Genomic DNA, 14,615 nt, shown 5'->3' with positions numbered 1-14,615 from the left:
AACAATTGCGTGGAGACATAACAGTCTGTCAAAAGTCGAAAGAATGAAATATGAACTCAACCCAATTTTTTAAAGCCATCTTGCTGCCAATTAGTTTTTGTTTTAGCTACAATTCCCCCCCTCGCACACACACACTGCTTCCTTGCTCTCTCCCTCCTTGTTTCACTGTACCTCAATCGATCTTTGCCACACTGTGCTTTTTATTCCCCACCTCTCTCTCATTCCCATACTGCCGATAGCGTGGTTATTTCCATGGAGGAAAAGAGTCACAGCGGACAGCTGGGAGGATGGTGGACAGAGATGGATGGAGGGAGAAAGGCTCTGTTGGTCTAGTGTATTTAATCAAGTTTGGTATCACGCTCCTTCTGGCAACGCTCTTCTTAATATTCTCTTTCTCCCGCGTACACACACACGTACAAGATCACACACTCGTTCTCCAGCGCAGGGTCTTATTTTGGTTCTGCTGTAGAAACTGGAACATTGGAGGCCGTCATGCATTTTCAGTATCTGTTTACTATTTGTAAAGTCAGCTCCCTGCGTATGTGCGCGGTCAATCAGTGTTGGTTGTTGGTCGCTGACAGACTCCTGTGAGGGTTTGATCATTCAATATGAAAATGTTCTCCCAGAGGGCCACACCGCATTTTGGTTCCGCTGGGCTTTACACAACGGTATTGTGCGAGAGGGAAATATCACCAAAGCGAGTTATTTCCTCTGGTTCCCCAGAGAAGAAGCCCTATTGCTTTCTTTTCATAATTGAGGGCACAAGCTGCAGAGGAACTGGAGAGCGTTTCACATCGTATTTCTCTTCTTGGTTTTTGTCATTTTGGTTTTCCAAATTGTAGGCTGCCATCATCTGTACAATCATGCTAAGGACACCCGGGAGACAATTAAGAGCCCTTGTTTAAACCCTTGTTAGTATGTTTCCCAAAACCAGCTTTCTTCACCCAAAGCATTTTACGCTTATGGGACTTTTAAATCACATAGCAGGACACCCTCTCAGACCAAGGCGTTAACATAAATATTGGAGGCCATCAGAAGGTGATCTATAAAACCTCCGGGCAGCTCAGAAGTGCCTTTATAGCAGATATCCTGGGAGAACACTTACCATCCACAGACAGAAGCCATAAGCGTCGATGAATGATTTAATAATGCTTTACAAATTGTTCACATGGGAGAAATCATCAGGCTCTTCAGGCATTGATGTTCTTTGGAGGTATCAGGTTCCCTGCTGAAAACATCATTTTGAGGTTTACTTGACTATGACAGTAGTTTCCTCTTCCATCATCATCCTTTGTGTGTGCAATGCCTGGCACCTGAGCAGGAGGTGTTCCCAGCTGCTGAGGGCATCCAGATGGCTGACCTTTATAGTCGCCAGCATGTTTTCCCTCGACCCCTCGGCTCAGGCTGTAAGACCGATTTTACCTTCGTCCTGCAGCTACGAGTTGTTTAAGTGCTTCTTGAGCAAGCAGATAAATTATTTAGCATCACACGATTGCTCTCGGTATGGATTCGTGATTTGATTCCTGTTTCAATGTCGGAACAGGTTGAATATGCACACACTTTGCCCATAATGATGCACTCTGGGTAATGATGTCATAGCAGGCAGTGAATCGAAAGCTGTAAACGTGAATATGGTTGGCGAGATCGAGTCTTTGGGAGGAAGAGGGTAAAAGAGGAAGGGTACCAGAGAGGGTAGCAGAAAGGTTTGACCTACAGACAAGCAAGAGATAGAATGCTCTTGCATTTTTCCATGCTTTTCAAAATATGACAAACACAAAGCACTCCCATTTGTTAGGGGTTCAGATATTACATATGAATTGCAATGATACCAATTTTATTCCGACAAGGAGCATTTATCTTCCTTATTTATAGTATACTTTTGACTGCTACTGTATCTATACTACCGTCTAATAAAAGCATAAACTTAACAATGAATAAAAATAAAACAATAACATTTTAGAAACAGCTATGAAAATCTCTCTCTATGTATGTAAACACTTTTTCTTCTCGCCTCTTCATGCAGCTGACAAACCTAATTCACTTGACGTTTTGTAATCATTGTCATTGTAATGACTCAATCAAAGAAAATGAGCATTTATCATCACACTACAGGGACACTTTTCCAAGAGTGGATGAACGGCTATCTCATGATATAAGTGCCCACTTTATTTGTGTTGCCCGTGATCACAGTTGTGTTCTTATTTTGTTCTGTAGGCTTTGTTGTGTGAAGCTGCTTTGCGTGTGTGTGTGTGTGTGTGTGTGTGTCTGATTTTATCTTTGTTTATGTGACTAATAGCAGACATCAGAGAATACTACTGATCTAGGGCACAATGTGACCCTCTGTCTGTCTCTTTCTCTCACACACACACACACACACCTTTTAAAACACCTGCTCAGCAGTCTTGTGCTCCACTTCGTACCGCAGTTATTGGAGGTGCAGGTGTGGGAAAGCACCGAATACAATAAACAAATGTGTGTGTGAGTAAGCATGAATTCCTGTGCGTGCGTGTGTGTGAGTAGATGGTAATGGACTGTGAAGGTCAACTGCAGGCGTTTATAGAAGAAGACAAGCGGACACGAGAGGGCTGTCCAGCACGCACTCGTACCTGTGTCTCAAACGTACCAGCCACGGAGATATTGCTTAAAGAAAAAACTAAGAAAATCTAATGAGTCGAAAACGCGCCTGTGGCTGACATTACAAGATGAAAGCACCATACATCAAAGGACTGATGTATAGAAGGTGATTATTGCCAGAAGAAATAGTAGCACTGCTACATACTTTTGAAGTTACACAGGTTGTCTTATTCTCCAAGTGACTACTGGAAAGCAGTCCCTTCCTCTAAGGCTGCCAACAATGACATGAAGCTCTCACTATGCCAACCACGAGAGCTTTGTTCATCTGCTCAGCCAATTAAGCAATCTCATCCTTCCTACGTGATGAAAGAATTGCAAATTGGATCCTATCTACTAATGCTGCGCACCATCAAAGCCCCAGCTTATGAGCTTTCTTCCATGTGGAAAAGCTGAAAGTGTGTACTGCTGTTCGTAGGTTCCTATGTTGTTTGAGACCTCTTAGATTTACATGTAACGGTCTAAGAGGTACAATAAAAGTTAATACTAGCGTTCAAAGTATTCTAGAAATAACTATTAATTATCCAATACAACACCAACTTCCTTTAAATTCTCCGAAATAAGCACATGAATTGAGTGAATTGAGTCACATCCCTAAGCCCAAGCAGCAAGCCACATCACATGATCTTAGCAAGAACAATGAACAGGAAAAAATCATTTAGTACTTCATTGGGAGCATACGTTAGCATGCTGCCAAATCCCGTAGAGTGAGGTTACAGAAACACACTTGTTGTGTCCTTTCACTGTTCACTCAGTGTTGATACAGACACACGAGGCCGGATCTTTGTGAAGTAAAACAATCCTGAGAATGACCTTTAGTGCCGTTTCTTTACAGCTTGACTACCTTGTTTTGTATGTAGTCATGTAAATATTTATGCGTCGTCGTTGTCTGTGTTTTAAGACCATGGGAACCGAAGGGGAGCTGAATTGGCATTCCCGTTTAAATCAACATCGTAGGACTGACCTCCTTCTGTGTGCTAATGCCGGCGCAAAGAACCGTCATCGTTGTAGCGGACTAACATCCGCACTAACTTTGACTCACGCTCGCATTGCCGTCTTCGCGTATGTAGTCAAGCCAAAGAGGTACTAAAAGGTGAAACATTGATGTGAATTTCGATGTTTTTTTCCCATGACTTCCGGCTTTGCAACAAAGCGTGACTCATTTTACAGCCTCAGTAAATTGTATTTTCACCGTGAAGAACAATGGTGCATTAAGACACAAGCTTACCGAGGCCACAATACAGGTCCTGCACTGCCAGCGACCTCACAAGTAGCCAAAACAGTCATGGAGTTTGATTTTAAACACACCTGATCATGTCAGCAGCCCAAACCATTAGATCCAGAACGCATTCTTGTAACAATGAGAACCTTATTCTGTTCATTAATTAGAAGGCGCTTCATTTCATGTTTGACGCTGTCCATTGTGTTAAAGCTGCCGCGGCACATTGTGAAGGAAGAGTCTGTCCGTAGCCACAAACGGTGCCTAGGGTACAAAAAACCTAACCCATTTTTCCATCAACAAGGCACGTATGCCCCCTCTCCAGTCTAATCCTCAAGGACCTATATTTTGATTTGGATTCAAATAGAAAAGGGGAAAGTTTTTTCTTTGTGCGTGTTTGTTCCAATTTTTTCGCTCTCTTTCTGTCTTCCTCAGGTTGTCGGGCAGTAATGTGCCGTCTCCCATCGTCAGCAACAAGAACTGGCTCCGACTGCATTTTGTGAGTGATGCCAACCACCGTTACCGCGGTTACAGCGCACATTATCAAGGTAAGATGGGGAATGAGATTACGTCCAGCATATTAACGTACACATTTGCACACACACCGTGCACATGCATTATGCATTATTTATTCAACAGTGCTTTTATTTATTCAACATGAGTCTGATTTGACAGCATCTCCTGATCTCTTATCAGTTTGCTAATCATGGTTATTTTTAAGGTTCTGCTCCAGCTCCTTTGCTATTTTATTTTAATCCTTTGCTGTTTTTTTCTGTTTCTTTATGGCCTTTTTCCCTTTCAAGCTGACAGTTAATTACACATGTTCACTTTCAATTTTCCTGTCTCTTTTTGACTACACTCTCTGTATCTCTCCTCAGTTCAGTTCTCTCTTTTCTCTCTTGTCTTTTTCTCTCTGGTAACAGCTCATAGGCGTAGAGTTTGATTTCATTGAGACAAACCCTAACTGTCGAAAAGCATTAGGAAATGAATTTGTCATATTCCAACAGCAGTAACGACAGCTGGATTTGTGGAGCAAATGCACATGTTTGAGCAAATAGTATTTTAGTTTTCATACTCTCCCATGTTTTGTTTTAAGTCTCCTACAAACACTTTTTTGCTACTTTTAAACTTTTTGTAAACCACTTGTGCATTGTGCATAATGTCCATTCAACATCAAAAGTACATTGGGCAGTTAGCTGGATATTTTTGTCAGGCTCCTGCTACTCTGAAACAGGCTGTGAGTAAAATGATCAGTTGGGGCCTCGTGGCCCTCTGTCAATCTTTGCCAACGAATCAACTGCTCTAATCCACTTCAATCAGAGTACCGAGAGCATTTTAATACTCGTGTGCGTTACGTTTCACAGTGAAACTGGTGTAAACTAAAGTCTGGGAAACAACAGTTGCCTTTACTCCGGGCGTCATTGACCTGGTCTACGTAGACGTACAGCACACGCACGTAAATCATGGTCCTTCTCGACAACCAGGCTGCGCCGTGCCCCTTGATTATCACTGACACTCCGTCCACTGCGCCGCGCCTCTCACTTTCACAGCGCATTCAGGTTCACAGCGAGTCACCGAAATACCAAGCAGACTCAGGCCAGAGGAATGAGGTGTGCATCCCACCCAGGGGCTCAGGAGCATGTGTGCTGTGGGAATTGGGCCCCGTTTCTGTAACTTGTCAAAGAAAAACACCAAAGATAATGTGGACGTTTTATGTCATGTTGTGAAAAAACACAATTCATACATGACAACCGCCCCACACACATCTCATCTTAATAATTCAGATTTTATTTTTTCTTCTTCTTCCTCCACTCAGTGTATTTTTCACACGCCGTTTAACACGCTGGGCCTTTAAGACAGTAATTATGTTAATTGGCCTTTCATAAGGCTATTACCATCTGTCTCTGTCATCACTGAAAAACCTTTCTTAGCCTCTTTAAATTAATTCTTTCTTCAGACAAACAACTCATCCTTTACCGACGTGAACATTTAGGTACCTGAAAAACTGTCGATTGAGGTGGAAAGTGGCGTCTCCGCATTGAGCAAAGTACCAGATCAGTGTTGGAATTTCAGAGCTGGTATTCTATAAACGTCCATCAGCAAACGGAATCCAGTTGTGGTGCATGTTGGACATGTAGTGCTCATCGAGGTTTCTCTATGACCCAGTCAATTATTTTTACTGTATTTGTCACAGGGCCACTTGCAGGACTGTGGTCACTTAGGACAGTTAAGGAACTGAAGCTGCAATTAATTCCGTTCATGTTTTTAAAGGAGTTCTGCATGTGCTTATGAGGTGGAAAAAGAAGAATCACAGAATTCTTTTCTCGTGTTGGATTTTTAAAGAACGCCCACTATGCAATGAATGCCTGTACGGTTCTCATAATGTCACAATGATGAAAAGACGTACATATTTTGATTTAGTCACAGCATAGTGTCGAAGACAACGCATGAAAAGTAAAACCATCTTTCTCAATGTACACATTCAGCATTTTGTCATTTTTAGAATGGACAGAGATTGTCTTGTTGTCCACCCTCTTAACCACGTCTCTCCCTCTGAGTTTCTCAGACGTTCCCGCTTGATTGATTGACTGGCAACCTTACCACTCCTCTTGAGATTGGATTTTAATTGTTTTAATTGATCTTAATTAGTTTAAAGGTTAATCAAAATGTTAATGAGTGGTGTCAGTGCGGTAGGTTGATTAATTAGTGGAGTTCTTAACAGGCTTGTGATGGATTGGCTGCTTCCTGTCAGCTGTCAGTCATCTTCATTACCTCATTGGTCCTCACACAACAGTTGCACCTAATGATAATCCGCCTTTTTTATTTTTTACTTTAACTGTAATTTCTCCTCGCTGCCACACTTCTGGTCTACTAAATTATACTTGTCTCAGGGAGAATTAATTATAATGTCAAAGCCCTCGGGCAGGGTTAGTTAAAATTAGTGGCAAACACTTTATGAAAACAATTCCAAATTTGTCTCTGAGAGACTAAATTAACAAATCTGCTTTGGCAGACAGGTTAGTTGAGTTCACAAGCCACTTCTACGGGACCTCGGAGGGAGATATTTGGCTCTAGGAGGTGCCAGCTAGCTGGACAGACTGAGTGAGGGTGCCGTGTGTGTTAGTGTTTGCGAATTACAGCTCATCCACTCTGCAAATAAAGACCTCCCCCCTCGGCTGCTGCCAGAATGATAATGGTCTGATTCGATAATAATCTAATGGTTTTTAGCAATGTTCTCGGAAAATTGGGGGCGAAAAGAGAAATGAGAAAAGGAGAGCATCACAAAGGAACGTCATAGAGAGGGGGGAAGTAGTTAAAACACAGAGGAGATCCAGTAAAAAGAAAAGGACATGGAGACCATTGGAAATCTCTAAAAAATAGAGATGAAGACAGACCGATTTTAAGGCAAATTGATGCCAAAATGTGCTAAAACAAATTACATTAACGTGCGCCTACAGGACCAGTGTAAAGTCTGGACACATTTTCTCATTTCACATACTGGTCCTAATATGACTTTTTAAAAATAGTTATTCCTAATTGAATGGAATTGCTTCTTATCGTTTCCACCGGGAAGGAATCAAGGTGAAATCCGCTGAAATCGTGCAGGTTAACCAGAAACTCCCATCAACTAGGACTCCAGCGGGGCCTCCAACTGCGACCTGCTCACCGACCCAGATCTGGCTTAGCTGCCACCCTCCCACCTGTATGTCGGAATTCTGGCAGCAGGAGGAAAACCCCAAACCAGGTGGCAGCAGCTCCCCTCCCAGCCACGGGCAGCGCTCCGCCTCGCTGCTCCACCGGCCCCCGCTGGGGGCCAAAACGGACGCTGTGCTGATGGAGACCCAGGCCGTATCGCAAAAGGGAGGCACAGGGGAACCAGACAGACTGTCAGAACCTGCTGCAGTAAAATGTGTTGGTTTTCCTGAAGGGATTCGGACGCTCGTAAAAACGTTTGTCCTCAGGGACTGCTAAAATAACACAAAATGAAAGTTTCTTGTTACTGCTTTAATTATTATGATTGAATGTGTGTAGATTCTCGTTCACTGAATAAGAAAGTGTGGACAAACTCTTTGACTGGTAGGAAAGGCCTGTTTTTGACAGCAAGAGAGAAAAAGTCGGAGGGTGTATTCCCACACCTTAATATAAATATGCTCTACTTTTGATTCACACTTTTGCAATGACTTCAATTCAAATGTACAAATACCAGCAATTCTGACGGCTCCTCAGAAAGACATTGAGCTGTTTGAGTAATGGGAAGGCAGAGTGACAAAGACAGCAATGACAAGAGAGAGACATAACAGATATATACAGATATTTTCATTATTTGTTGACAACAGTAAAGCCATTGAATAATAACTGAGCTGGATCCTAAAGGAGATGTTTTCATAGTATTTTTCTGCTTTTAGGTTTTGATACAAGCTTTATTATAAAAATGATTGTTGGTGGGAAAGGCCTTTTACACTGAAACAAAAAATGTTATTGGATTTTTATGTTTCTTAGGCGTACCATTTCCTTGCATCAAATGTTCGTAACGGGCAAAAACCTCTTGGTAGGCTGAGTTACAGCAGCTTGTGAGGAAAATTAAGATTGCGTGTTTAAATCTGTCATTAAATTGAAAAAAAACTAACGTGATTAAAGTCTGACTGATGATCAAAGTTCCCTTCAGCAAAGCAGTGAAACGCAGCTGTTGCTTTGCCATGCGAAGTAGATGGAGCCAGCTTCCAGATGTGTCCGGGCAGCAGTGTGGTATCAGCCCACAGCCACTTTACAGCCTAAGGTCGCTGCTGGGAATGGGAATGTTTTCTTTGTCATCTTGCCTGTTAAATTAGAAAGAAAAAAACACAACACTGACTGCTCTCCCTGAAGCTAGAAACAAGTGATTCATGTTGCCAAATAAACTGTTGACTTCTTAATGGCCGCAGGATTTATGTTTGAGAGTGCAATTGCATAGTGAATTATTTATTTAAATAGGTCAACTTTTAGCAGTTTCGCGGTCATCATTTTTCAAGAAAAAACATTCTCATCAGATAATTGTTTGTCATATCATATTAGCACTGCTGGTAAATCACATGAGCTTCCAGTCAGCCTCTTACAATAACGTAGTGAGCTGCAACTAATTCAGGTAACTGCTATAAATACATGAATTAAGAATAGAAATATGACAACTGCTAAAAAAAAAATCTGATTCATTTCATAATTTAAAAGATCAAAGGTAAGAGGCATTATGATTCACATGCTGAATGCTTGGTGGTTATTTTTGTGTTTTGTATGAGATAAATAATACTTATATGAATAACTTCAGCTGTTGTCCCGGCAAGCGATTCAGTGTCCCGTTTTCTTTGTTAGCTTTTGCTTCGCTGAGGAAATGTACACAAGCACCGCCGTGTGCCCATTTCCTGGACTAATTTTCCTATCATTTTTCATAACTTGTTAGGTTTGGAGTATTTTCAAACGCATAAGTGGATATTGGAGCCAAGACTCTAATGTTTCAAACAGTGTGAAGCATTCACATATTTGTTTGTGATGAGTACACGGTATTCTGTCGGAAGTTGGCTCTGCTCGGTTTAAACCCCAAACGGGAGATTCCAGGTTGTGAGGTAAAGGCCCGGAGTGTCAGTCTGTTTGTCTGTCAGCCATTAGCTCTGGCAGTTAGCCAGCCATCTAGTCAGTTGAATGGTTGCCAGGGTTTCCATTTACTGTACATATTTTAGTCTGCACACTGAGAAATAATGTCAGGCTCTTATCAATGGACATTAACAGAACTGGAGAACCTGGCAGAGCCTCAAAATCCGGATGTCACGGTGTGCCACACAGCACAAATGTGACAAAAAGCACAGAATGAACCCCTCTATAATCGTCTTAATCTGTTGATTACACTTAAATAAAAAAGGTGTGACGAGTAATCAAATCAAACAGGGTGGCGGGGAAAATGAAATACAGAGAGAATATACAAGGTCATCTGAGGATCTTATTACTGCATCAAAATGCAAAATGCTAAAATATTCTCTCTCAAACATCAGAGGTTGTTTTTGTGATGCATTATTTTAATGCTGTTAGAAACATGAATAACGGGGTTCCATGTGTGGTGTTGGTGGGAGATAATTTATTGAACATTTCAAGGGAAAATATGCTAAAACCGAGCATTCAAGTTTAATGTTTTCAGTTCAAACATTGCACCCTGGTATTGTGCGTGAAAGATGGCCTTGTCTTTATAATGTATTTACACCCCGCTAATGCTGTGTAAATGTAGAGGACTTTCATCAAATAAATGACACGTGCAAAGCTAGAACAACCGAAACACGTGTGAGTAGACCTCTCACATATGAACCATACAGGGAAGTTCTTAACTGAAACATAATATCCAAATCCATTTTCATGGTTGTCAGAAAACGCTTGAAACCATTTCATACTTTGCAAATATTGTTTGGTTTGACATGTCTGCACCTCTCATGCTTGAGCACTTGCTGCAAGCAAAGTCAGGCGCTTTGTCTTATCACACATTGGAATCAAGAACCAACACCTGAGTATCAAACTCCGCCAACAGGTGCATCTTTCAAAATTTCAAAAAAAAAATTGCTAATTAGATTTTAAGTCATACTCAACTCCTCTTGGCTCAAGCTGTGAGTGTTAAAAATCAGCGTCATCATTCCTTATGTGTTCTTCAAAGAGAACAGCAATGTGAAACAGGGGAAACATGTCTCGGCCTCTCGGTCCATCAGTACCAGTTCCCCTCTGCTCTTCTCCCGGTCCGTCAAGCTCCTGAAGCTTGCGGATGACACCACTCTCATTGGACTCATCTCAGGTGGGGACGAGTCCGCTTACAGGTGGGAGTCTGACCATCTGGTGATCTGGTGCAGTTAAAACAACTTTGAAGACAGTGGGGATGGTTGTGGATTTCAGGAAGAATACAGCCGCACCTTTCTCCCATCACTCCACCTGTGTGATGGTGCACTTCAACACCCCTATCATTGAGTCCATCCTCTGCTCCTCCATCACCGTCTGGTACGCTGCAGCCACAGCCAAGGACAAGTGCAGGCTGCACCGTTTTTATTATTTTATATTCTATTAATTTACTTTTAAATTATTCTCTTTAGTTTGTACACCACCCACCACGACAATTTGCTCCTGCGTCCAACATACTTTGCAAATAAATGTTTCTGATTCAGATACCTTGGCCAGCTTTGTCTGAGAGTTTTACGGCCTCTTAAACATGCAACATTCTCTGTCCATGACCAGGACAGAAGGGAGGGAGCCATTGGATCGACAGCTCTCTCATGACCTTCCGTCGCCGTCTCAAATCAATAGGCTCTTTCTGAATTGAAACCCTGAATTTTTGATATACCAATTCTCTCCAACATCTGCATAATCAAAATGTCACACCTAGTAGCTTTTCATTCCTATATTTTAGCTGGATTTGACCCTGAATCCAACCTGTGGCTGTCTTCTACAATTACCCCAGCAGAGAGAATAGCAGCAATGCAATACTCTTTAGAAGCCTTCCTCTTGAATTCAATCTACATCGATTCTAATTAGATAAGAACATCCGCATAGACTTCCCTTACTGTAGTCAATCATGTACTCCTCTGTTACATTGGTTCCCTTCTGTGCTCCAACAATTAAAAAGCACTGCAGGCGGACACATACTTGAAACTCTTCCTTTTATCATTGAAAGAATTAGTACTTCTAAATCAGTTTTGCGCTAGATTCCTTTCCTCTTTAAGTTACAATCGCTTAAGTAAAGGCTTACTTACTGTGTTCTATGAGGCTCTGTCACAATATACCCCAAAAATGAAAATCCTCAATGTGGATGTGGTTTAGCAAATGCTAGGGTTGCATTGGTTAGATGTTCTGTCCGTTCTCTCTGCTCTAATGAACGACCCCACAGCATCAACACTTGGCTGTGTCTTTGGATTGTGTCGTCTTGTGTACTTTTGTTTGTGTCTAGCTCAACTCCTGTGCACATACAGATTGACGTGCTCATGTAAAAGTGTCTAAAATCACTCCCATCGTTGCAGGAGTGTCTCATGCTGTGTTTCAGTACGTACTGTGTACCTGCCTCTTTTAAGTTGATGAATCCATCGATGCCTCTTAGACTGTGCAGCAGTGTGTGTTTGTTTGTGCGTGTCTGCCAGTTTGTCTTGTGTCTACACGTGTGTCAGGTATGAGCAATCTGTTTCCTTCCCCGCGGCAGAACCTTCCAATCACAACCCTCCATCATCTCTCTTCATTACGTATTCATTAGTTTCTGTGTCTGCAGGGCGGTGATTGGCTCTTAATGAACAACTGATGGCATTATAAGTCAGCCAATGCTATGGCAACACAATAAGTCAGTCAGTACAAAGGAAACACCAGTCAACCACTGGTGCGGAACCATTATTCAACTCGAGCAGTTTACCCCTGAGGAAGGCCAACATATTGGATACTGTCGAGTGTATGGTACCTTTGGTATGACTCTCGTAATGCCTCAAACCTGCCTGTGATTAATTGCATGCATCTTGAAATGCTCTGAATAATTATAGCCTTTAATCATCTAATTACAGCATTTGGCACCTGTGGAATATGCCATTTTGTTTTTGTATAAATAAACCTCTAAGTCAATAATATCACCTTATATGTTCTCGCATTTCAACTGCACTGGTTTTCGTTGATGACTCCCTTTTCTGCTGTTGCTACGTCAAAACAGGAAGGAACCCACGTCAACGAATGCAGCCGGATTTCATAGTGGAATAGTATGACTGCTGGTCTGTACTTGTACTGTACAAAATAGCTCATCAGACGCATAGGTTTGTGTGAGGGAAATGTTACGAATATCGTCGTAATCACAATTTGGGTACGCTCAATTTGTTGCACTAATACTTGTTGGAGTTGTGTTTGGAGCTTTTTTAAACGGATATGTTTATGTTGTAGCCAAGACTCTTCCCTTTCTGTGGGTATTTGTTCGCGATGAGCGTCTCTTGTGAGCTGGTATGTGGCGTTTCAGCGGGGTTAGCCCCCTCTTACGGGAGCTGGGGGTCTTAGCGGGCAAGGCCTCGCTGTCTGCCTGTATCTCAAACAGCTCATCTACGTTCACACTGCGCACCCCCTGTAGTCATGGATGCAGAAAGAATGTCTCTGTCATTTTTGTTTCCATTTCCATTGGAGATATAAAGAATAGTAGTTACCTGTGCCAAGTAAATCAATAGTTTGAAATATTAGGAAACTGTGAGCGTAAGAAAACGGTGAGCTTTGCTTTGCATAAAGACTGGACACAGGAGGAAACACCTCGCCTGGATCATTCGATCTCGCCTTTCTTATGTCACTCCCTCACAAATGTCAAACTATTGCATTAACATTCTTTACTTAAAAGCATTAACTGGTGATTCCACACATCTCGCAGCAACAGGAATTTCATTCATTCGGTGCGATTGAAAAAAAATCGTTTTATCTATCTATCCATTATTTCGGCAAATTGCAATGTCATGGGGTCATGATGATTACAATTTCATCTATTTATTTTCCAATGAAAAGCCTCTTTAAAAAGTTCTGTAGAAGACTTCACATCTGTAAAATAGCATGTGTCGCATAACAATATTTATATTTAATAAATGTCTTTACAATATATTGGAGGATATGTTTGCCCTCCCATGGGAGGCAACCAGTGGAGGGCATTTAGCCCAAAAGCTTGGTGAGTTCCATCAAAGTCTGTGATGCATGTCTGCTCAAATCCCTCCTCAGAGAGAATGTCTGACTGCTCCACATTACCAATCTAAAAAATAATTCAAAATCCAGATGGTATTGTGGTTAACAGGCAAGTAAGACTGATATAAGTGAGTCATTGAGCTGGATCCTGCCTCTGGGTTACAGTGTAGGTGTAGCTTTTGCTAAGACATAATGTGTTCCAATGTAATGCATTACAAGATCATGTGTAATATATGATGTGGGTACGGTATTTGGCCTCCAACCGATTCAAGAAGATGCGTTATGAAGTGTGCAAAAGGTTTTGTCTCTGGTTTCTTACTGTAAAAATTGAATTCAGTCCCTATTTATTCTGTTGCTAATTCTAATCCAATGTAGTTTTATCAGAGATGGAGTTCTTTACTTATATATTATTAAATATGGTTTACTTAAATGCATCTGCCCTTCCATCTGTTACATTAGAGTTGCTGCTTGTAGGCTAAATTATTAACACTTGCATATTTAACTTTGATGGAGTTTGAGGCAGGACCGGTTTTATTATGGATATTACCGGGGGCTCGATACTCTGAATGAATTTGTACAGACTTTTTTCTTTAAGAACTTTTTCTAGATTGCTCAAATCAGTCTGCCTTAGAGGAGGGATATACCTCTCAAACATGATTATATGGTTCCCTTTGTTGTCAAATATAACATGTCTGTTGATGAATGTCTTACCTTTTTCACATTCTCAAGAAAAGGTTCGTAATGTATGGTTTTCGCCTCCCTTTAGGTTCTGCCATAATATTTTTATTTACACAAATCAGAGCAATACAAGCCAGTGGGTGAAGGACTAATGTCCTTTCGTTTCGTTCGTAGAAATATATTCATTCCACTTCTATTATGTATTTTGAATATCGCTGTCTGTAGTTGTCCAAAGTTGTTTGTGCAATTTCCGGGACACATTTGAATAAGCAAGGGATGAATTCATCTCTGCACTTACAAATAGAAGAAAGAAAAGATGCGGTAGAAGCCTTTTTATTTGGGAAATACTGCCAAGAGTATTCCCCCTGATTTTGTATAACTATTTCACCGGTTATGGGCTTAACAAATG

General features: G+C 41.4%; 1 protein-coding gene across 7 annotated transcripts in view; it reads left to right on the top strand.

The window, feature by feature from the left end:
- The window catches only part of LOC120826256 (CUB and sushi domain-containing protein 3-like), a 256,995-nt gene that overhangs the window by 141,844 nt on the left and 100,536 nt on the right, over positions 1-14,615 (top strand). For all 7 annotated transcript variants that reach the window (XM_078081429.1, XM_078081428.1, XM_078081427.1 and 4 more), the window contains exon 6: positions 4,286-4,398. In XM_078081429.1, coding sequence (XP_077937555.1) covers positions 4,286-4,398 — 113 coding nt within the window. The remainder of the gene's footprint in view (positions 1-4,285; positions 4,399-14,615) is intronic.

Source organism: Gasterosteus aculeatus, chromosome 10 (assembly GCF_964276395.1).
Source record: "Gasterosteus aculeatus chromosome 10, fGasAcu3.hap1.1, whole genome shotgun sequence".
In the NCBI taxonomy this organism is placed as follows: domain Eukaryota; kingdom Metazoa; phylum Chordata; class Actinopteri; order Perciformes; family Gasterosteidae; genus Gasterosteus; species Gasterosteus aculeatus.
Note: the sequence above shows the minus strand (reverse complement) of the source record. Positions and strands in the feature narration are given on the sequence as shown.